General features: G+C 40.1%; 1 protein-coding gene across 4 annotated transcripts in view; it reads left to right on the plus strand.

Annotated features, from left to right (window-relative positions):
- The window catches only part of CSMD3 (CUB and Sushi multiple domains 3), a 1152075-nt gene that overhangs the window by 756136 nt on the left and 373299 nt on the right, over positions 1 to 22640 (plus strand). For all 4 annotated transcript variants that reach the window (XM_054020295.1, XM_054020294.1, XM_054020296.1 and 1 more), the window contains one exon: positions 11148 to 11317. In XM_054020295.1, coding sequence (XP_053876270.1) covers positions 11148 to 11317 — 170 coding nt within the window. The remainder of the gene's footprint in view (positions 1 to 11147; positions 11318 to 22640) is intronic.

A 22640-nucleotide genomic window follows, 5' to 3' on the forward strand; every position in this document is an offset into this window, starting at 1 on the left:
TATAAAGACAGCATTTATAATGACGATAACTTCCACTAGAAAAATTAGTGAACTACACAAATTGATGGCAAACACTCCCCCCCTACTTTGTATAAAGACAAAGTGATTCTTAGACCACATCCTCAGTTTATTCTGATGGTAGTTTCAGATTTCCATGTTAATCAGAGCATAAATTTACCTGTGTTTTTGCCTGAACCTTATACAAGTAAAGCGGATTCTAGATTACTTTCTTTAGATGCAAAAAGAGTGTTCTTATATTATCTAAGTAGAACTAAGGTCTTCGGGTCATCTCCTGCGTTCATTTGTTTCATATACTGGTACTTAGAAAGATTGAGCCATTTCAGCACTTTCCCTATCTAGATGGGTCAGGGATTACTGGGAACCTTAGAAATGCTTCATAAACTGTCCTCTTTGTACACGTCCTCTTTGTACACGTAGTTAATGAAGAGGATCTCCATAAGTCTGAGGTCTTCGCGAAAGGACGGTAAGACCTCCTTATCATAGCTTTTAAAAGAATCACAATAGCAGAGCATATTATGTAATGTTAAAAATTCTTCTGTGGATCTCAGATTATGCATCATACAACAAAATATTTTTTTCAAAATGCATTGGATGCCACAGAGGTTGCACAAGCGAAAGACCTTATTTTCTATTTGTTGGTGCTGTAACAAGGAAAAAGGAACCTGGATGCACATGCTAGGGGACTTACCAACAGTCAGGCAGCTGTGGAAAAAAAATGGACACAAATTAAAATGGTGCTCAGCTTCAGCAGTCAAATCTCAGATGAAAATTATGTCATAGGTTACTTACCTGCTAAACTGAGTTTAAAACCACCACAAAATCTTTGGTTCTTGAGGACTCAGATGATCACCAAGCACACAATTTACTAAAATGGAAAAGTAGGCTTCCGTTTAGGATAGAACAGTGACATTTGGATCTGTCTGACTTAGTAGCCAAAGAAATAATAGCTTATTGCTATAAAGAGCAATTATGTGCATTTGAAGAAAGTTGGACCCTATTTTTAGATACATTTGGATAACAAAATATTGAGATGGCCCAAAGAATGACAAACCTCCATTACTCCTAACCTCACTTCATTTTCCCTCCCCGTCTTCCCTCCTCTCCCTATTCATGTACGTAGTTCATTTTATTCCTGTTACCTCTTCCCCAACATATTGTGTCTATGTAGTGTTGTTTGGTTATGTATTGTCTGTCTTACAGCTTTGACAAGTTGTAAAATTGTGTGATTATGTAATTCTGTTGGAGATCCTGTGAGGCATGAGGTATTTGGAAACATATACAAGCTGTAAGTTATTTGCATTTTTGTACTTTTAACTGTTTTTTTATGAAAATCAGTTAAACAAAAAAACAACAACAATGAGATGGATCTACAAAGGAAGCAACATCAATTTCCAGGAGGAAGTCCAGTACTTTCAGTGGTGTGTCAATTCACTTGCCTCCTTCAAGTGCCAGGCAGTGGATTTGACTGCTCACTTGAGAGCTTCAGAGCTTTCTGTACCCTCTTTTGGGGAATGATTTATACCATTTCTGTGGTTCTGAAACACCATCATCACAAACCAGCAGGTTCTGGACATTGTAGAGGTGGAATATAGCATCCAGTTCCAGTCTCTTTCCCCACCCTCAACCACCTTCTCCGTTCCTATCCAGGGACCCCTCTCATGAGAGTGTCCAACATCTAGTGATGCAATCTCTTCATTTTTGGAGCAGTAGAAACAATCTCATCAAGGGGCTTATTCCCTTTACTTCCTCATTCCCAAAAAGCAGAGGAGGATAGTCTTGACTAAACACCTTCATTAGAAAGCTCAAGTTTGGGATGGTGTCACTTACTTCTATTATCCTATCCATAGACCTCAATGATTGGTACACTGTTCTCAGTCTCCAGGATGCCTATTTTCACACTGTGATCTACGCAGCCCATAGAAGGTATCCTTTGTTCCTATTGGGTGGTTGTCATTGTTTGCACAGAGTCCTACCATTTGGCCTGTTGATACCTCCCAGAGATCAAGTGCCTTCTGGTAGTGGCGTCTTACCTGAGGAAAATGGGAATCCAAGTGTTCTCATACTAGACAGCTGGCTGATTTGGGAAGAATCTCATCAACAAGTAATAGACTTCATCCTCCATATTCAGGTTCTATTTTCCTGACTAGCTTTGAAAATAAGAAAAGACATGTCAGTACTGAACCCAGCACACACAAAAATGGAGTTCATTAGGGTCATTCTGGACTCCATCATAGTAATTACGTATCTTCCCTCTTCTCTCTCCCAGCCTCCTTCCCCCCAAAAATCATGCCGTGCTTGTCCTGTGCACCAATCTTCTGGCTCAGCCAAGAACAACTGTGAGAACATATCTCAGACTACTGGACCATATGGCATCTTGACTCAGCATGCCAGACTTTACCTTCACTGTATGCAAGAGTGGTTGAAGTCTACATCCATCAAGCAATCATCATCTGGACCTGTTGGTTCATGCTCCACCTCGAGTCCTGTTGACATTAAAGTGGTGGATGGACCCAACAAAAGCCTGCAAAGGGATTCCATTCTCCCTTCCTCTTCCATTGAAAGCTCTGGTGATGAATCCATCTATGCTTGGCTAGGGAGCACATTTGGACAACTTGCTAATGCAAGACTTGTGGACCCCATGAGAATCAACCTTTCACATAAACATCCTGGAGCTGAGCCATTTACAATGCTTTCACAGTCTTTCTACCAGTAACAAAGGGGCTTAACATACAGGTCATGATAGACAATACTACTGAAATATTTTACTTGAACAAGCAGAGCAAAGCAAGATCCACTCCCCAGTGTCAGGAAGTGGCATGTCTCTGGAACTTTTGCATATGATTCATCTTCCAGGAATTCAAAATGTTCTGCCAGATTGCTTCTGTGGAAAGTTTGTTGATAACTATGAGTGGTCCATAACAGATGACATAATTGGATTGATATTCAGCAAGTGAGGTTTTCCCATCATGGACCCTCTTGCCACCAGGGAGAATGGGAAGTGCCATCACTTCTGCTCCAGAAGGGGTCAGACTCAGGGTCCACTTCAGATGCATTCTTGATTCCAGGGTTCTTGCGTCTTCTCTACGTGTTTCTCCAATTCCATTAATATTAGCAGTCCTCAAGAAGCTCAACCTGGAACCAGGCAAAATAATGATAATCCTCGCCTGGCCAAGGCAGTTTTGGTATGCTGATCTTCAAATCTTATCTGCACAACCTATGATAATCATGTGACAGTTACGGCAATTTCCTGCAATATCTCTGGGAGATCTTACAGTATTAAGTTTAGGTATCCCTGTGGGCCAGAGATTTTATGGTGGACCACAGCCTTCCAGGAACTAAGAATGGTGATGGGTGACTAGGTAAAGGCTGTAACATCTTCAAAGAGGTATCACGACCTTGAGAGGCTTGCCATATACTGGTTCATACTGGATTCTCCAGAGCACAAGAAACAAAGAAAGGACTTTTGGATACATAGCCTGAGTTTAAACTGACTGAGAGCGTTTTGTTTGTTTGTTTGTTTGTTTGTTTTTTAACCAGGAGTGGACAGAACCTTCTGTTGGGTGGGGCGGGGGCATGGGGGAGGGATAATCCCTAGGGAAGGTTTGGAAGAACTGACATTGGCCAGATCCCCTGCTGAATCTGTGAGAGGTGATCCCTGGTAAGCTATTAGGATGTGTGTAGAATTTTTATTGTTTTTAGTATGTTTTCTCTGTAGTGCTTTTATCTTAAAATAAATGTATTGCTTAGAAAGCCCCGAGCCATGGCAGCCCCGAACTCATGGGGTGAAGGCCAGAGACCTTATTACCTGAAAAATCTAGGGCACCCCGCCTATGTTCTACCGAGGGCTCAAGGCGTGAGCCAATCAATTTAGGCACCCCCACCCTTTCCCTTCTGAGGGCTCAGGGTGTAAGGCACCTACTGTCCATCATGCCGTTTATTAACAGAGCCCAAAAGGAAGGCTTTAGGCACTGAGCTGCCCCTTTTAAACCCTGCGTTTGCAGGGGATGAGTCAGTGACCACACTGCCCCTTTTTGCAGCAGTTTTCATTCTCCCTCCCCTCCCCCCAGCCATAAAATGCTGTTCCCTTCAATTGGCGAGCAATCCAAACACCCCGTCCCCCAGCTTAAAGTTGCAGGTGGTCATTGTAATAAATCATATTATCTTTATTAGGATTTTGTAGTTAAGTTGTGGGTCACAGTTCCATGTTATGTATGAAAAATACAGCATCTCTTCAAAATTACAGCTACTCTGGTTAATTAATGCATTTTGTGAGACTTTGCAGGTTAATCTGTTAATTAGCTTAATTGTAAGTCCTGTAAGAAGTAAAAAGTAAAAATGTAAGTCCTGAAAGATATTTATGACCACATGTTAGACTTTGTTTTGCCCCTAATGATCTTAATAACAGAATAGTAGACTCTTCAAACTACTCTTATGGTTTAAACTCACTGAAACCTTGTCTTAATCTACTTTGAAGAATTTTTTAAAAGGATTAATGATAGCTTTTTTGTTTCAGAGTAACAGCCGTGTTAGTCTGTATCCGCAAAAAGAAGAACAGGAGTACTTGTGGCACCTTAGAGACTAACAAATTTATTAGAGCATAAGCTTTCGTGGACTACAGCCCACTTCTTCGGATGCATATAGAATGGAACATATAATGAGGAGATATATATACACACATACAGAGAGCATAAACAGGTGGGAGTTGTCTTACCAACTCTGAGAGGCCAATTAATTAAGAGGAAAAAAAAAAAAAAAAAAAAAAAAACTTTTGAAGTGATAATCAAGCTAGCCGAGTACAGACAGTGTGATAAGAAGTGTGAGAGTACTTACAAGGGGAGATAGTCAACGTTTGTAATGGCTCAGCCATTCCCAGTCCTTATTCAAACCGGAGTTGATTGTGTCTAGTTTGCATATCAATTCTAGCTCTGCAGTCTCTCTTTGGAGTCTGTTTTTGAAGTTTTTCTGTTGTAATATAGCCACCCGCAGGTCTGTCACTGAATGACCAGACAGGTTAAAGTGTTCTCCCACTGGTTTTTGAGTATTTTGATTCCTGATGTCAGATTTGTGTCCATTAATTCTTTTGCGTAGAGACTGTCCGGTTTGGTCAATGTACATGGCAGAGGGGCATTGCTGGCACATGATGGCATATATCACATTGGTAGATGTGCAGGTGAACGAGCCCCTGATGGTATGGCTGATGTGATTAGGTCCTATGATGTCGTCACTTGAATGGATATGTGGACAGAGTTGGCATCGGGGTTTGTTACAAGGATAGGTTCCTGGGTTAGTGGTTTTGTTCAGTGATGTGTGGTTGCTGGTGAGTATTTGCTTTAGGTTGGGGGGTTGTCTGTAAGCGAGGACAGGTCTGTCTCCCAAGATCTGTGAGAGTAAAGGATCATCTTTCAGGATAGGTTGTAGATCTCTGATGATGCGCTGGAGAGGTTTTAGTTGGGGGCTGAAGGTGACAGCTAGTGGTGTTCTGTTATTTTCTTTGTTGGGCCTGTCTTGTAGGAGGTGACTTCTGGGTACTCGCCTGGCTCTGTCAATCTGTTTTTTCACTTCAGCAGGTGGGTATTGTAGTTTTAAGAATGCTTGATAGAGATCTTGTAGGTGCTTGTCTCTATCCGAGGGATTGGAGAAAATGCGGTTATATCTTAGAGCTTGGCTGTAGACAATGGATCGTGTGGTGACAAACCCCGATGCCAACTCTGTCCACATATCCATTCAAGTGACGACATCATAGGACCTAATCACATCAGCCATACCATCAGGGGCTCGTTCACCTGCACATCTACCAATGTGATATATGCCATCATGTGCCAGCAATGCCCCTCTGCCATGTACATTGGCCAAACCGGACAGTCTCTACGCAAAAGAATTAATGGACACAAATCTGACATCAGGAATCAAAATACTCAAAAACCAGTTTTTTTTTTTTTTTTTTTTTTTCTCTTAATTAATTGGCCTCTCAGAGTTGGTAAGACAACTCCCACCTGTTTATGCTCTCTGTATGTGTGTATATATATCTCCTCATTATATGTTCCATTCTATATGCATCCGAAGAAGTGGGCTGTAGTCCACGAAAGCTTATGCTCTAATAAATTTGTTAGTCTCTAAGGTGCCACAAGTACTCCTGTTCTTCTTTTTGCGGATACAGACTAACACGGCTGTTACTCTGAAACTTGTCATTATGCAAGGCACTGCATTTAGCCGTATGGAATGGAAATCCATCAACCTCATGAAAAAACTCGTACAGATACAGACAGACATCATCTTCCTTTCCAAATGCAAGCAGATGGACATCATACCAAAAGGACTAAAGGTAAAAAATCCATTACAATCTACATATCACACAGACTATGCTGAGAGACTGTGTCACACACTCTCAAAGAAACTGCGAAACCACCTGATCAGCATCCTATACAGCAAACAGGGAAAGATTAAGAATGAGCTCTCAGAACTGGATACTCTCATAAGAAACCAACCTTCCACACAAACTTCCTCATGGATAGACTTTACAAAAACTAGACAAGCCATTTACAAGACAAACTTTGCCTCTCTACAAAGGAAAAAGGACACTAAACTATCTAAACTGCTACATGCCACAAGCAGCCACAACAGTAGTTCCCTTAACCCACCCAGCAGTATTGTTAATCTTTCCAGCTATACTCTTAGCCCAGCAGAAGAGTCTGTCCTATCTCGGGGCCTCTCCTTTTGTCCCTCCAGACCCATGAATATGATACAGTTCTGCGGTGACCTAGAATCCTACTTTCGACGTCTCCGACTCAAAGAATATTTCCAACATACCTCTGAACAGCATACTAACCCACAGAATCCTCCCTACCAGCACTACAAAGAAAAGGATTCTGCATGGACTCCTCCAGACGGTCGAAACAACAGACTGGATTTCTACATAGATTGCTTCCGTCGACGTGCAAAGGCTGAAATTGTGGAAAAGCAACATCACTTGCCACATAACCTCAGCCATGCTGAACACAACGCCATCTACAGCCTCAGAAACAACCCTGACATCATAATCAAAAAGGCTGACAAAGGAGGTGCTGTCGTCATCATGAATAAATTGGAATATGACCAGGAGGCTGCTAGACAGCTCTCTAACACCACATTCTACAGGCCATTATCCTCTGATCCCAGTGAGGATTACCTAAAGAAACTACACCATCTGCTAAAAAAACTCCCTGACAAAGCACAGGAACAAATCCGTACAGACACATGCCTAGAACCCCGACCAGGGGTATTCTATTTGCTACCCAAGATCCATAAACCTGGATATCCTGGACGCCCCATCATCTCAGGCATTGGCACCCTAACATCAGGCTTGTCTGGTTATGTAGACTCTGTCCTAAGACCCTACGCTACCAGCACTCCCAGCTATCTTCGAGACACCACTGACTTCCTGAGGAAACTACAATCCATCGGTGATCTTCCAGAAAACACCATCCTGGCCACTATGGACGTAGAAGCCCTCTACACCAATATTCCACACAAAGATGGACTACAAGCTATCAGGAACAGTATCCCTGATAATGTCACAGCTAACCTGGTGGCTGAACTTTGTGATTTTGTCCTCACCCACAACTATTTCACATTTGGGGACAATATATACCTTCAAGTCAGCGGCACTGCTATGGGTACCCGCATGGCCCCACAATATGCCAACATTTTTATGGCTGACTTAGAACAACGCTTCCTTAGCTCTCGTCCCCTAACGCCCCTACTCTACTTGCGCTACATTGATGACATCTTCATCATCTGGACCCATGGAAAAGAAGCCCTTGAGGAATTTCACCATGATTTTAATAATTTCCATCCCACCATCAACCTCAGCCTAGATCAATCCACACAAGCGGTCCATTTCCTGGACACTACTGTGCTAATAAGCGATGGTCACATCAATACCACCCTATACCGGAAACCTACTGACCGCTACACTTACCTACATGCCTCCAGCTTCCATCCAGGACACACCACACGATCCATTGTCTACAGCCAAGCTCTAAGATATAACCGCATTTGCTCCAATCCCTCGGATAGAGACAAGCACCTACAAGATCTCTATCAAGCATTCTTAAAACTACAATACCCACCTGCTGAAGTGAAAAAACAGATTGACAGAGCCAGGCGAGTACCCAGAAGTCACCTCCTACAAGACAGGCCCAACAAAGAAAATAACAGAACACCACTAGCTGTCACCTTCAGCCCCCAACTAAAACCTCTCCAGCGCATCATCAGAGATCTACAACCTATCCTGAAAGATGATCCTTTACTCTCACAGATCTTGGGAGACAGACCTGTCCTCGCTTACAGACAACCCCCCAACCTAAAGCAAATACTCACCAGCAACCACACATCACTGAACAAAACCACTAACCCAGGAACCTATCCTTGTAACAAACCCCGATGCCAACTCTGTCCACATATCCATTCAAGTGACGACATCATAGGACCTAATCACATCAGCCATACCATCAGGGGCTCGTTCACCTGCACATCTACCAATGTGATATATGCCATCATGTGCCAGCAATGCCCCTCTGCCATGTACATTGGCCAAACCGGACAGTCTCTACGCAAAAGAATTAATGGACACAAATCTGACATCAGGAATCAAAATACTCAAAAACCAGTGGGAGAACACTTTAACCTGTCTGGTCATTCAGTGACAGACCTGCGGGTGGCTATATTACAACAGAAAAACTTCAAAAACAGACTCCAAAGAGAGACTGCAGAGCTAGAATTGATATGCAAACTAGACACAATCAACTCTGGTTTGAATAAGGACTGGGAATGGCTGAGCCATTACAAACGTTGACTATCTCCCCTTGTAAGTACTCTCACACTTCTTATCACACTGTCTGTACTCGGCTAGCTTGATTATCACTTCAAAAGTTTTTTTTTTTTTTTTTTTTCCTCTTAATTAATTGGCCTCTCAGAGTTGGTAAGACAACTCCCACCTGTTTATGCTCTCTGTATGTGTGTATATATATCTCCTCATTATATGTTCCATTCTATATGCATCCGAAGAAGTGGGCTGTAGTCCACGAAAGCTTATGCTCTAATAAATTTGTTAGTCTCTAAGGTGCCACAAGTACTCCTGTTCAGCTTTTTTGTTGTTATTCATAATAAATGAAAGTTTCTTCTTCAATAGAGGTTGAAGAATAATGTTCTAGAGAAAACTGAATGAAGAATTGCCCCCTTTCAAAATGACACCTACCTCCCATTGTTCTCAATACAGCTAAGGATACAGGCTGCCCTTAGCAAAATGGCCACACCCTACATTCACCTGCTTCTCTCCATCTTTTGGAAACATGGGGGTCTATTAGCTTCCGTAAGGGGAAAATAAGAGGCAGTGGTCACTTTGAAAGGGGGTATCTTGGCTAGCCTCAGTCCCATTGAGAACAATGGGAAGTGGTGGCCATTTTGAAACAGGTTGGTTCTTCATAAGTAACTCAGAAGACAACTTTATGCATCAGCTTCTACTGAAGGAGTATTTTCAGTTGTGAAAAATAATTGCAAAGATGACCACTAATCCTTAATTTTCTTTTCAAAACTACCCATTACACCAGCTGTATTCAACAATAAGGTCAGGAGGGAGGGGGACACTACAGATTTCACCAGTGTGTATGCATATGTCTATAGAGGGGAACATGGGAGAAACTGGTGTGTTTGTGTGCACAGTCACAGGGAATGTAGGGTGCAGCAAGGAGGATGAATTGGGGAAAAGGGAGTTTGTGGAGGGGAATTTGGAGGACAGAAGAGAGGAGGAAGTTGGGCCATGCCCTCTAGGTGCTTTGGCTGCTCTAGTGATTTTTACACAGCTTATCTGGCCACTATGCACTTGCTGATTTCTGCTGCTCCTGACAAAGTGTACATTTGACTTTAAAAGTTAAAAATAATGAAAACAAACTTTTAAGATTGATAACATATATGTATTAAAATTGTTACCAGTATTGCATGGTGTAATTCTTTTGAGTTTCTTGTTTGGTATGTAAAATAATGAACCAAGAAAATTTCCCAACATTAAAAACAAAGCAAAACTATGGTAAAATGGAGTTAAAGCTGAGAATGCATACCAGTGTTTTAGGGTCAAATACATTCCATGGAGGATGTAACTATCCCACAAACAAGCTTTATAAATCTAGGAAATTCAAAGTTCAGCTTAAATTTAAAATAAATCCAAATTTAAGATGTGGAATTGCACAGTTAGGACACCCAAATAACCTTAACTGTGTCCTAAAGTGACACAAGGCGCAGTGGGGGGCAGGGGTGAATCTGTTCTGAGACCACAGACACTAAAACGTCTTAATCATAATCATATGATTACTACAAGATATCATTACAAGTCAGAGTTAAGGTTATTTGGTGCCTTAACTACAGATTTCCATAAATTTGATTTTTGGATATTTGGATTTATTTTGTTTTTAACCTTAAGTGTTAATTGCCTGGTTTAATAATGTTTGTTTTTGGAATAATTACATCACTGTAATGTATTTTTTCCCTAAATTACTATTATGTAGTCTCAACTTTGTCTGGGAATTATTTTCTTTTTACTCTTTTATTATTTAGATTACTCCTATTTTATTAGTTTGGTAAATTTTGAACTTATAATTTTTTATTTTACTCCATAATTTATACCATCCACCTATTGTGGTTATTTTTATTAAATTAATATTAGAGATATTTTTGGTATGTTTTTGTAGGCAGATCTTCCATGTGACTTCCAAAGTATTATTATTTGCATTTAATTTTTGTCTTCAATAATTTTTGAAAAAAATAAAAATAAAAAAGATGGAACTAAAAAACAAACAAATAGAAAATAGAGGCATGTTAAAATATTTTTCATTATTGTCTTTATAATTATTATCATATGTCAAAATTATTATATATTATTTAGCATAGTTTATTAAAGTATTTTATGCATTTATAAATATTTGTGGAATCTGCAGGTGAAGAAATTCTAATCATTCACTGTCATGAATTTATTTTATAGCCAGATAACAACAAATCTTAATGTTTTGTTAGATTGCATTAACATTCCCATACCATTATTTCAAATATTTATGTTCTCTATTAAGCTATACCTCAACATTCTGTTTTACCTGCAGCTGAATGTGGAGCCTCTGCAACAAATAATGAAGGAATTTTGCTGTCCCCCAATTACCCACTCAACTATGAAAACAACCATGAATGCATTTATAGCATTCAGGTACAAGCAGGGAAGGGAATCAATATTTCAGCCAGAACATTTCACTTAGCACAAGGAGATGTTCTTAAGGTAGGTTGTCACTTTTGTAATGTGTCTATGTTATTTTGAAACTCATCATGCTTCCATGCCATTGTGCTGTTCATCTGTGTGTAGTATTACAATTTTATGTGAATTTATATTAATAATTGCCATTATAGTAACATATCTTCTATCTAAAACAATTCCACATGGAATAAGTCAACCTTTTGCCTTGTCTACAGTCTCTCATTCCTTTACATGTCCATTCTCTAACCATATACCCATGTTTTTATAGCTATAAAAACATTTTAAGACCAAGTATACTTTGCAGTCTTAAATTTGTATGTAAGTTTATTACTCCCAATGTTACATACTAATCTTTTAACAGGGTTGCATGTCTCCTATGACTCATGTTTTTGCATCAAAATTTTCAAAAGTTTTGTTCTTGTTTAGGAAGAAATATTTTTGTCCAATTAGATTGAGAGGCTGAATTTTATATGATTCTTGACTGGCACACAAGGAATGCACTTATAAGGGGTCTGGAATTGCATGGTAGGAAGCACCTGCTGCAAAATGTTGAGCGCCATCAATTCCAGTTGGCTCCCAGCACTTTTAAAAATTGATCTAAAATATTAACATTATTAATTTGATGTATAGCTATCACCCTAACAACTACAGTTTTTTAAAATGTTTGTTAGGTACTTTTTTATGAGTAGACTAACAAAATATTTACATTTATACCTGAATACATTGCTTAGAGATTTACATTCCAGGTTAAATACTGTTAAACTGTTTCTAGTGGGCAAATCAGCAGAAACAAACAATACAACAATGAATAGTCTCAGGCTTTATAAAAAAGTAAAACAAAACACAAAACTAAAAAACAAATGTTAACTCCATCAAATCTAACACAAATGAACTACTTCAAAGGAATACCAAAAAAATGCAGAAATTACATTCCCTGTTTTTTTGCTTTGCTACTTACAAAGTAACTGACTGTTTCCTTTAATTATCCTGTTACTTTAGTATTTGATAAGAGAGTTAACGCTTATGATTTATCTTCCATTAAAAAAAAACATTAAGTAAAGCTAATCCTTGTAACACTTATGTGTGGTATGTAAATATTCAATTTTACCAATTATGGTATTTTACAAGTAGTGAATTGAGTTAGAGAAAATAATGATTTGTTAGAGATGAGATTTGGACTCAGGAGATTCTGGCCTGTATTTAGATCACTATCCCAACACCACTGATAAAAGTAAATATACCAATTTTTCTTTGTAGGTTTTTATATAGAAAATTATGGATGGAATTCCTCATGACCATAAATAATATTGAACTATCTAAATCTGTTATCTATAAGTAAAAATGAAAACATTCCACAGTAGAACCTCGGGAATGGAAGTTGTTCATAACTCTGAAATGTTCATAACTCTGAACAAAATGTGATGGTTGTTCTTTTAGAAGTTTACAACTGAACATTGCCTAAATACAGCTTTGAAACTTTACTATATGGAAGAAAAATGCTACTTTCCCTTTAATTTTTCAATAGTTTACGTTTAACACAGTATTGTACTATATTTGCCTTTTTTGGTTTGTTTGTTTTTTTGCCTCTGCTGCTGCCTGATTGTGTACTTCCGGTTCCAATTGAGGTGTGTCATTGACTGGTCAATTCAGGGACTCTCTTTTTTGTAACTCTGAAGTTCTACTGTATTGAATTAGATTTGACATTTAACTTGGAAGCAATGCAACTCTTCTCCCTGCTATAGCCATGCCATTTTTATCTGTGTACAGGCAGTTCAGAGAATATTTATCATTGAGTCACCATGACAAAAACACAGATTTCAATGTTCATCAGCTTTCCTTTTACCTTATAGAAAATATTAGCTTGGAATTTTTTTTCTTATTTAATTATTTTTACATTTAATTACCGGTAATATGCTTTTATCTTCATTTTCAAGAGTAATGCAAAGTTGGTTACAGGAGAAGAAAAAACACTGAAGAATAGCTATAAATATCACTCACAGAATTTTTCTCTGAGTTAAATAGGGATGAATAATAAATAAATAAAAGTGTCAGCTGGTAATTGGATTCTTGCATATCAAGTCACCACCTTTGAATTACAGTAATAAGCTATAATTCCTCCTAAACTATTTGACAGGCAGCAATAGCACCATCATCAATTATGATCAAAGTTTAGGCGCTTACCTGAATCGGAGGCAGGGCAGAGCTACTACATAACAGGGGGATCTTGAGGAAGGATGATATCCAAGGGCATAGGCACCAACTCCATGGGTGCTCTGGGGCTGGAACACCCATGGAAAAAAACTAGTGGGTGCTCAGCACCCACCAGCCACGCACCGATCAGCTGTTCGGTGGGCCCCTCCAATCAAGTGCTCAGTGGGCCCTGCCGATCAGCTGTTCAGCAGTGGGTGGGAGGTACTGGGAGGGGGTGGAGCGGGGGCAGGAAGAGGCCGAGCAAGGGCAAAGCATGCTTGGGGGAGGGGACGGGGCACAGGTGAGACAAGGGTGGGGTCTTGGGAGAAGGAGCAGATTGGGGCGGGGCCTTGGAGTGGAGTAATATAATCCCTCCCCAAATGACCCAGTCCACAGAAGGATTGCATTTCATAATCTCTGAGATGATGTGGGGGAAACGCAATTTGATGGTAGGCAGTAGCTATTAGTTCTAGGTTTCTCCTGTTAAAGTAGAGTTCTCTTATTTCCTAAAATAAAATACTTACCTACTCTTTTCTAGAAATAAAGATGAGGTGTTCTTAGAGCTTAAGGTTTCATAAGAAGAAGTTCTGGAGTAAACTGATACATTTAAAAAGCAAAGACTCACCAGGCCCAGGTAGTATACATCCAAGAGGTCTGAAGGATCTTAAGAATAAAATGACTGAACTGTGATAAAAATGAACATTGTTCTAGCTTATGCTATTATCTCTCGCTCACTATTTTTAACTCTTTAATCTGTTCCTATGCTGATTTAGCAGAAATTACCTGTGATCTTTACCGGTCCCTGCTGCAATTCAATTGTATTTTGAATGATGCAGAGATAGCTTTGTATTATTGACCTCCTTAACGGGTGTTTTTGTCTGACCTGTGTGTTCCATGGTGTCTTGTCAGGTTTTCCCCGGCTCATTAAATAATCCTCTCAAAACCATATTGATTTTACGTGCTTTCAGTCTGGTTCAATTTTGTTGTAGGTGGAGCCTTAAGCATGAGTCATTGTCATACGTAAACAAATTCCCAAGTGATTCCTGGAAAAGCTATGTCCAAAAAAGGATAACCTTGTAATCTCAAAGTAAACTAATCAAACCAATAATTTGGTGGTTCATACATGCACACTTCCTCTTATATGAAGAACATTTGGGTCTCTTACTATAGCAATTCTGTAACTTCACCAGGAGCCTTGAAAATCCACAATCAATAGTGGTTTTTTTTACATTAGATGAACTCAGTTTATATTATTTATTTGCCTTAGGTATTGCTTTCTTATAACAACAATTTCACATAATGGGTGGGATTTTCAAAAGCATCTGAAGATTTGTCAACATGAGGATACTCAATTAACACAAATCAACTAAAGGTGTGAAGTTAATAAACATAAATTAGAGCACATTTAACACCCATGTGGATGTACTCATTCAGGAATAATTTCTTTTTTAAATTAAATACAGTAACTCCTCACTTAACGCTGTAGTTATGTTCCTGAAAAATGCGACATTAAGCAAAATGATGTTAAGCGAATCCAATTTCCCCATAAGAATTAATGTAAGGGGGGGGGGGTGCGGTGTTAGGTTCCAGGGAAATTTTTTTCACCAGACAAAAAAACTGTATATTATATAGCTATATACACAATATAAGTTTTAAACAATTTAATACAGTTCACAGCTATGATGATTGTGAAGCTTGGTTGAGGTGGTGAAGTTAGAGGGTGGAAGAGGGAGGGATATTTCCCAGGGAATGCCTTGCTGCTAAATGATAAACTAGCACTCAGCTGAGCCCTCAAGGGTTAACACATTGTTGTTAATGTAGCCTCTCATCAAGGCAGCACGAACAGGAGGGAGTGGAGACAGCATAGCAGACAGAGACAGACACACACCTTGTGTGTGAGAGGGAGAGAGAGATGCACGCTCCCCCTTTAAATAAGCTGACCCACTCTTAAGTGCATTGTCTTTTTAAGTGGATCAGGAAGTTGAGACAACAGCTGCTTCCCCAAGCTCTCTCTGTTTCTCTCTGTCCATGTCCCCTCCCTGCTCTGTTTGGAGAAGGGGGTAAGCAGGGTGCAGGAGCAGGGGGGAGAGGGACAGAAGTCTCTGGGAGCAGCTCCAAGGCAGAGGGCAGGAGCAGCACATGGCAGTGGGGGGAGGGACAGCTGAACTGCCGATTGATAGCCTGCTGGGCGGCTGCAGCACATGGAACTTAGGGGATCAGGGAGCTGATAGGGGGAGCTGATAGGGGGGCTGCTGGTCCACCCTCAGCCCCCATCAGCTAGCTGGTCCACCCAAGCCCCCATCAGCTAACTGCAACGGGCTGCTCTTCTTGCAAGCAGTGGACAAAGCGGCTGCCAAACAACGTTAGAAGGGAGCATTACACAACTTTAAACGAGCATGTTCCCTAATTCATCAGCAATGTAACAACAAAACAACCGGGATGACTTTAAGTGAGGAGTTACTGTAAATTAAAGAAATATTCCCAGTCCCAAAGTTTATATAGTCTAACTGAAGACATGAAGTGTGGAGTCATGACTCGATGAAAGTCAATAGCAAAACTCTGATTAACTTCCAGGGACACAAACGATATGCATGGATTGGGGTAAGGAGTAACATGAGTTACAACACCAAGATCATTAATAATCTAAGACATGAGGAAACCTTGATGGTTCAGATTAAAGCTTTGGTTTGATTTGGTTTGGTTTAACTTCCTCTGAACAATTCCTGTGAATTGCTTCCTGTGAGCCTTATGTAAGTATTGAGTTTTATGGATGGATTTAGGTGTGAAGAGAGTAGTGACTTGGCAGACCAGAACTGGAAGTGCATCGCAAGCATAGTGGTTAGCATGAAGAAAAAAACAACATGTGCCATACATGGTAGACAGTTTGAAGCAACTAAAATCATTTAGATCAGGGGTTCTCAAACTGGGGGTTGGGACCCCTCCGGGGGTTGTGAGGTTATTACATGGGGGGGTCACGAGCTGTCAGCCTCCACCCCAAGCCCCGCTTTGCTTCCAGCATTTATAATGGTGTTACACATTAAAACCACTTTTTTATATATTGAAGGGGTGGGGGGAGTCGCACTCAGAGGCTTGCTGTGTGAAAGGGGTCACCAGTACAAAAGTTTGAGAACCACTGATCTAGGCTGTATCCTTTCTGACATTTGTGAAGAAGACACTCTGATGTCTTCGCTATGCCCAAATAAATCTGTTAGTCTTTAAGGTGCCACCGGACTCCTTGTTGTTTTTGTGGATACAGATTAACACGGCTAAGCCCTGATAAAAAAGAGTGTGTTTTTTAATCAAAGGATAACTAATGTGTGTTAGCTATCCCACTGTAAAAAAAAAAAAAAAACCTACAAAAATATGGAGCCACGGTACTGTAGTTTAATTTAGCGATAAAGTTAGTGAAGTCAACGAGAGAGGGGGTATAATGCTGATGTTGACTACTACAAAGGTTTTTTCCAATCTACTTAGGATTTTACAGAGAGATAACTATAGTGTGTTATTTATCTTGCTGAAAAAACAAAAGTCTTGTGAGGTTTCTCCGTTGAGAATCTTTGTGACTAGGACACAAGAAGGTTAAGATTTTTATGTAGGCTTGGTCTACACTACAGGCTTATGTCAGTATAACTATGTTGCTCAGGGTGTGGAAAATCCACATCCCCAAGTGATGTAGTTATGTGGAGTTGAACCTTCGCTCAGGGAGTTGGGAGTGCCTATGCCGATGTGAGAAGCTCTCCTGTCAGGACAGGTAGCATCTTCACTAAGCACTACAGCTGCACAGATACAGCTCGGTATGTGTAGACAAGCCTGAAGATAATGGGAAGTACTTCTATGTTGTGAGTTCGATTCTTGTAACATTACAGTTCACTCCAGGAGAGCTCTGTGTTGTGTTAAAATGAGTGAATAGGCTCTGACTGCAGAGGTGTTAACTGGCCACTTCAACTTGAATAGTCTCTTACAGTATGTTAACTGCTTATACTAAACAATCTGTTCCAGCTGGTATTTAGCTGTGACCCTCTGACAACCTTTCCTAGACCTGAAGAAGAGATCTGTGTAAGCTGGAAAGCTTGTCTCCTGCACCAACAGAAAATGGTCTTATAAAAGATTTATTATCTCACCCACATAGAACAGTTAAACAGCTTTTTGTGGGGGGTTGGGGAGGAGTCTGTCTGTTATATCAGTGTATTCCCTAGAAGAGAGATACCTTAGAAAATGTTTCTCTAAAAATAAGTATTTTTCAGGAAGTTCATACATTTAGCCACATTAACATGTATGAGAAACTTGGAACATAGGGAATTCATCAAGATTTACTTTGTTTTCTACCTTAAATGTTTTGCAGCTCTCTTCAGTTCTGGTCTCAGTGACACCACAAATAAGGAGATCTTGCCATCCTCTCCAGTAAGACTGGATAGAGTGGTATTAGCCAATACATACATGTTAGGCATAGTACATGCTACATTAATAGATATTATGTGAATGGTATTAATATAATATCGTGTCTGTGGGGGGGAGGGGCAGTTATGTTAAGTGAATATATCATGCTCTTCCTACAATTCTGCTCACCCATGTCAAGCATCCCACAACACTTTGCAGCTGAAATAAGTTTTGACATTAGAAAACAGGAAGCCTGTCAAAGTCAAGATACATGAATGGTGTGTCCTTCTATCACAGGTTGGGATGTACCTCTATGTCCAGCTGGTTTGGAATGTGGTATTCAAAACAGAGATAAGGAAAAGAACAGAAAAACAAGTTGAGAAATTAGTGGGTTGGATTTTAGGTGACAAAATAAGTGCTTTTTAACTTGTAAACAGACCTGATATAAACATAAGTGGATTTAGGGGTTTATCTTTGAATCACATCTTCTGTGCAAGGTGAACATGCTTTGAGATAAGAATTGTTTTTTGTATTGTACTGTTTTGGCTTTAGCTAATAAATTTGGCTGAATTCAGGTATTTCATCTCTTGAACATTTTTTGTAGTGAACCACAAGTAAAGTCAATGAGTTGGCTATATTATTAATAAATAGTGGCTAAAATAGTATGGCAATGCTTTTCCCACTCGTCCTTTGCTCTAGTGTGTCTTCTGTGGGTGCTTTTGTGTCGAGGTTAAAAAAAAATCCTACTCTGACTACTGATGCAGAGACTGAGCACAGCTGAATCCGAAGGCTTGTATAACTGAGGAAATTAACCAGAATAGCTTCCCTTGTGGACACTCTTATTTCAAAATAGCTATTGCCCTTTAAATTCACACCATACCTAAATCTGAAATAAAGTTCAAGTGTAGACAAGCTGAGTTCCAAAAACAGACAACTTTAAAGTGACCACCAGAATTCGGTGTAGATTGGTCTTGCATTGCCCTCAGTGGAAAAGGAAAATGGTGGCAGCATCAAAGTAGTGGCTTTTCTACATTTTAAAGTTATTTTCCATTAAGGTAGGGTATGAATTTAAAGTGCAGTAGCACTTTAAAATTGGCCACATTGGGAGTTATTCCATAATAGCTATTTTTCGATAGCTATTCTGGTTAATTTCCTAGTGTAGACAAGCCCTAAGAAACAGTCTTTAGGAATTGTAATCTCTCCTCAACTTCTGTCTCTTTCCTCCTGGGGTCAGTGATCCCTATTCCTGATTCTGAGTGCTTTCTGAAGTGACAAATGTGTTCAGTCTCTTTTTCAGCCTTGGAAATCAGTCTAGCATGCCATGCCGATTTTTTCATGACCAGATAAGGAGACCCTTGATGAATCCAAGCACTTGGCTGTGTCCTTGTTAGGATTAGAGGCTGCTTTGATACAACTAGTTCAAATTGACCCTACAAGAGTAGGTTGAAAGGGAAGCCTGTGTTCCGGGCATTTAGTTTTAGTTTTTCAGAGTTTGCAAGCTGCAAGGAAAAATAAATCTGAGCAAGAACACCCAGTGTTGAAACCCTTTCCTGTGAAGCAGAGAAACAACTGGAGCATAGACACCACAGTATAAAGGAGCAGCCTGTTTGACACTCATAAATCATTACTACTTCTGCTACCTGCCAGGTTGAGAAGGGAGGAGCTGGCACCTATTGTTTCTGAATTGGTCTACTCAGGTGCAGAATGTGGATTTCAGAACATATAACTTGCTAACCATTTGTTTCTTTTAGTATGTAATTTTCTCTCTCTTTTCTATGTTTGATATAGCAGCTCTGACTAATGGTGTGTGTTTTTTTGTTAGAAATGTAATAAATACATAACTTCCTCAGCATTGATTCATACAAGTATATTCTGCTATTAGTGCTGTCTTGATTTAATGCTAAAGGAGGTTGCATGGTGGCATATGGATGAGACTAGATATCCATAGTTACTGTATGCCGATCAATTTAATATCAGTCTTCGGTGACTATCAAACAGATGTTTCCTTCTTTAGAACTGCAGTGAGAACTGAGTTTGTGCACCGTAGTGATTCCAGAATTCTAAATTTGAGAGTAAACTATTGGGGTGGAAGACACATAAAAACAGACACATTAAGTTACCAAGTTATGACACATACAGTTTCCCCTTACTCCTTCCCTTTTAAACTCAAGAGGCTTTATGGCATTAAGTAACGCATTCACATTTCCACAGGAAAGTATTGATAAGCTGAGCATAGTTGCCTTTGCTCTTGTAGTTTGAAGAAGTGTAATTATATTAAAAGTTCTGTTCTGAAACACGGGCTTTTCATTTTTAGTTTATTTCAATACAAATAAAAGGTTAATAATTAATAATGTATCATTCAACATAACCATGCCTTTAATTAACTAGGACAATGGTTCTGTGTCATGTATAATTTCAACTGAAAGCAGATTCACAGATGGAACTAAAACTGAAAGTGCAAGGAGCAGCAAGTGCAAAGAACACAGACCATATATATACTCGTTCATCAGCCCGTTCGTTTCTAAGATGACCCCACAAGATGGATAGGTAAAAATAGCAAAAACTGTATGACCCTTTCATAAGCCAACCCTATATTTCAGGGGGTGACAAACTTTGGCTCCTGGCCTGTTAGGGTAAGCCACTAGTGGGCCTGGACATTTTGTTTACCTGAAGCGTTCACAGGCACAGAGCCCCTCAGCTCCCAGTGGCCATGGTTTGCCATTCCCGGCCAATGGGAGCTGCGGGAAATGGCACCACAGGTACAGGTAAACAAAACGACAATGTATTAGATATTCAATTCAATGATTCCATAGAGTTTACATCATCAAATTTTGGTGTATACCCTTTTATAACCCAACCCCTGCTCTTCTATGCACCACTTTTTTACCCCAAATATTCGGCTTATGAACAAGTACATTCAGTATTCTGTTTCATGGAGGATTTTGAGTTTGCAAAAAATAAAATCCACCTTTTCCCCCCTCTGAAATGAAATTTTAGTGAAATCAGCATACTTGCATGGTGTTTTGATTTTGACAACTGCATTTTCTGATAGCAAATGGTGCCATCTGAGTTTTTTTCTGACCAGCTCTAGTGAAAGCAAACTGCAGAGTGCCCTGAAGAGATCAGACCTACAAGGGGCAAAAAGTAATTAGTAGTTTAGATACAAAATGAGGAAGCCTGGTTCATATATGAGTTTGTTGTCTTAATATTGTCAATTCTTGGTGTGTAACCAGTGACTGCAGATGTTACAGGGAACATGTGGTATTGAGTGATTGGGAGGGGATGTGTCTATGAAAGAATCTCTGTTTGAAGAAGTGGTCCGCAATGTGAAAATTTGGAGGAACAACTGAATGAAGATTGAGTCAATAGGTTAACAACTTACGATCCTCTGTGTAACGCTGCTGATTCATCAGTTTTAAAATTTCTATCACATCAGGACTGTGCAAGTGTGGTGTGCTCCAAGCAAAGGGCATGGGCATGAGTGAGTTTAAGCAATAGGTGTAGACTTATGCATTGAGTGGCAAGTTAACTACTCCAGTTTGTCTGTTCTTTACTTGCAAATGTGCAGAGTAAAAAGGAGATATGTCTTATGGAGACTGTAATGTCTGAGAAAACATGGCTGTAAACATGATTCTTATTATCCTAAAGAGGCCTGGCTCTTGAAGCTGCTGAGGGAGTGGGGAGAGAGATTGGTGTCTGAGTTGAACAGCTATCCATGATCAAATTCCCCTGAACTCCCTGCTCTACTCATCACTTTTACTTGGCACTCATTCACACTGTGTGGGATACAGCTCTAAGGCCATGTCTACACTGCAAAGTTAAGTCAACTTAAGTTAGGTTGACGGACAGCTACTGCTATAATTAAACTGCTGTTGCATGTCCACACTACACAGCTTGTGTTGGTGGAGCACATCCACAGTAGCAGCTCTTGCACTGACACAGTGAGCAATGCACCATGGGTAGTTATCCCAATGTGCAACTCACTATCATCCACCGCAGGGTGTTTTGGGAAGGTTGTGCAATGTCTCATGCGGGTAGTTGCAGCATCCCATGATGCAGTTTTCACTAGCCCATCATTCCATGGGCTTCCTAGTACATTTCTCACCACTTTTCAACAGCCCCTGTAACCTGTGCATCTGCCATCTCCATCAGAAAGCATGAATCCTGGACTGCTCTCCAGTATTGTGGTGAGCATTATGAATATAACACACCTGATCCTGCAGTATTTTCTGAGATGCAAATCTGATGATGATGCTTTGGTGTCTGCCTTGCTGTGTGCCATAGAAAGAAACAATTCAGGATTGCTTTTTGTATTCATGGAGCAGCTACACATGGTGGACCGTCAGTTCTGGGCTTGAGAAACTTTTCCACAGGCTCCCACTGCCTAGCTGTACCGGGGAATGAGAAAGCAGATAGCAAATGTACTTGTATAGGTTATTTCACTACCTCTTCTAGCCTGATTAAAAAAGTAGTAAATGAGCATATGTGTCCCTGCAATATTGAAGCAAACTGAGTATTTACCAGAGGTTCCCTCCCCTGCATCAGACTCCGCACAGCTACACTGCTGGGGGAGACTTAGACTGCTCTGGAGTCAAAAAGAGATCCTTGCTTGCCCATGCCACCGGATCTCCCTGCCACATGTCCCCCATCCTCCTCCACCTCCACTCTTTCATTCAACACATTGTCCTCGGAGTTCACTCCGGTAGCTGGTGACTCCAGCCTCCCAAAGTATCCACGGGGCTCTTAGTGGTGGAGGTGGGGTCGTTGTCAAGGATGGCAT

This window comes from Malaclemys terrapin, chromosome 2 (assembly GCF_027887155.1).
Source record: "Malaclemys terrapin pileata isolate rMalTer1 chromosome 2, rMalTer1.hap1, whole genome shotgun sequence".
NCBI lineage: Eukaryota > Metazoa > Chordata > Testudines > Emydidae > Malaclemys > Malaclemys terrapin.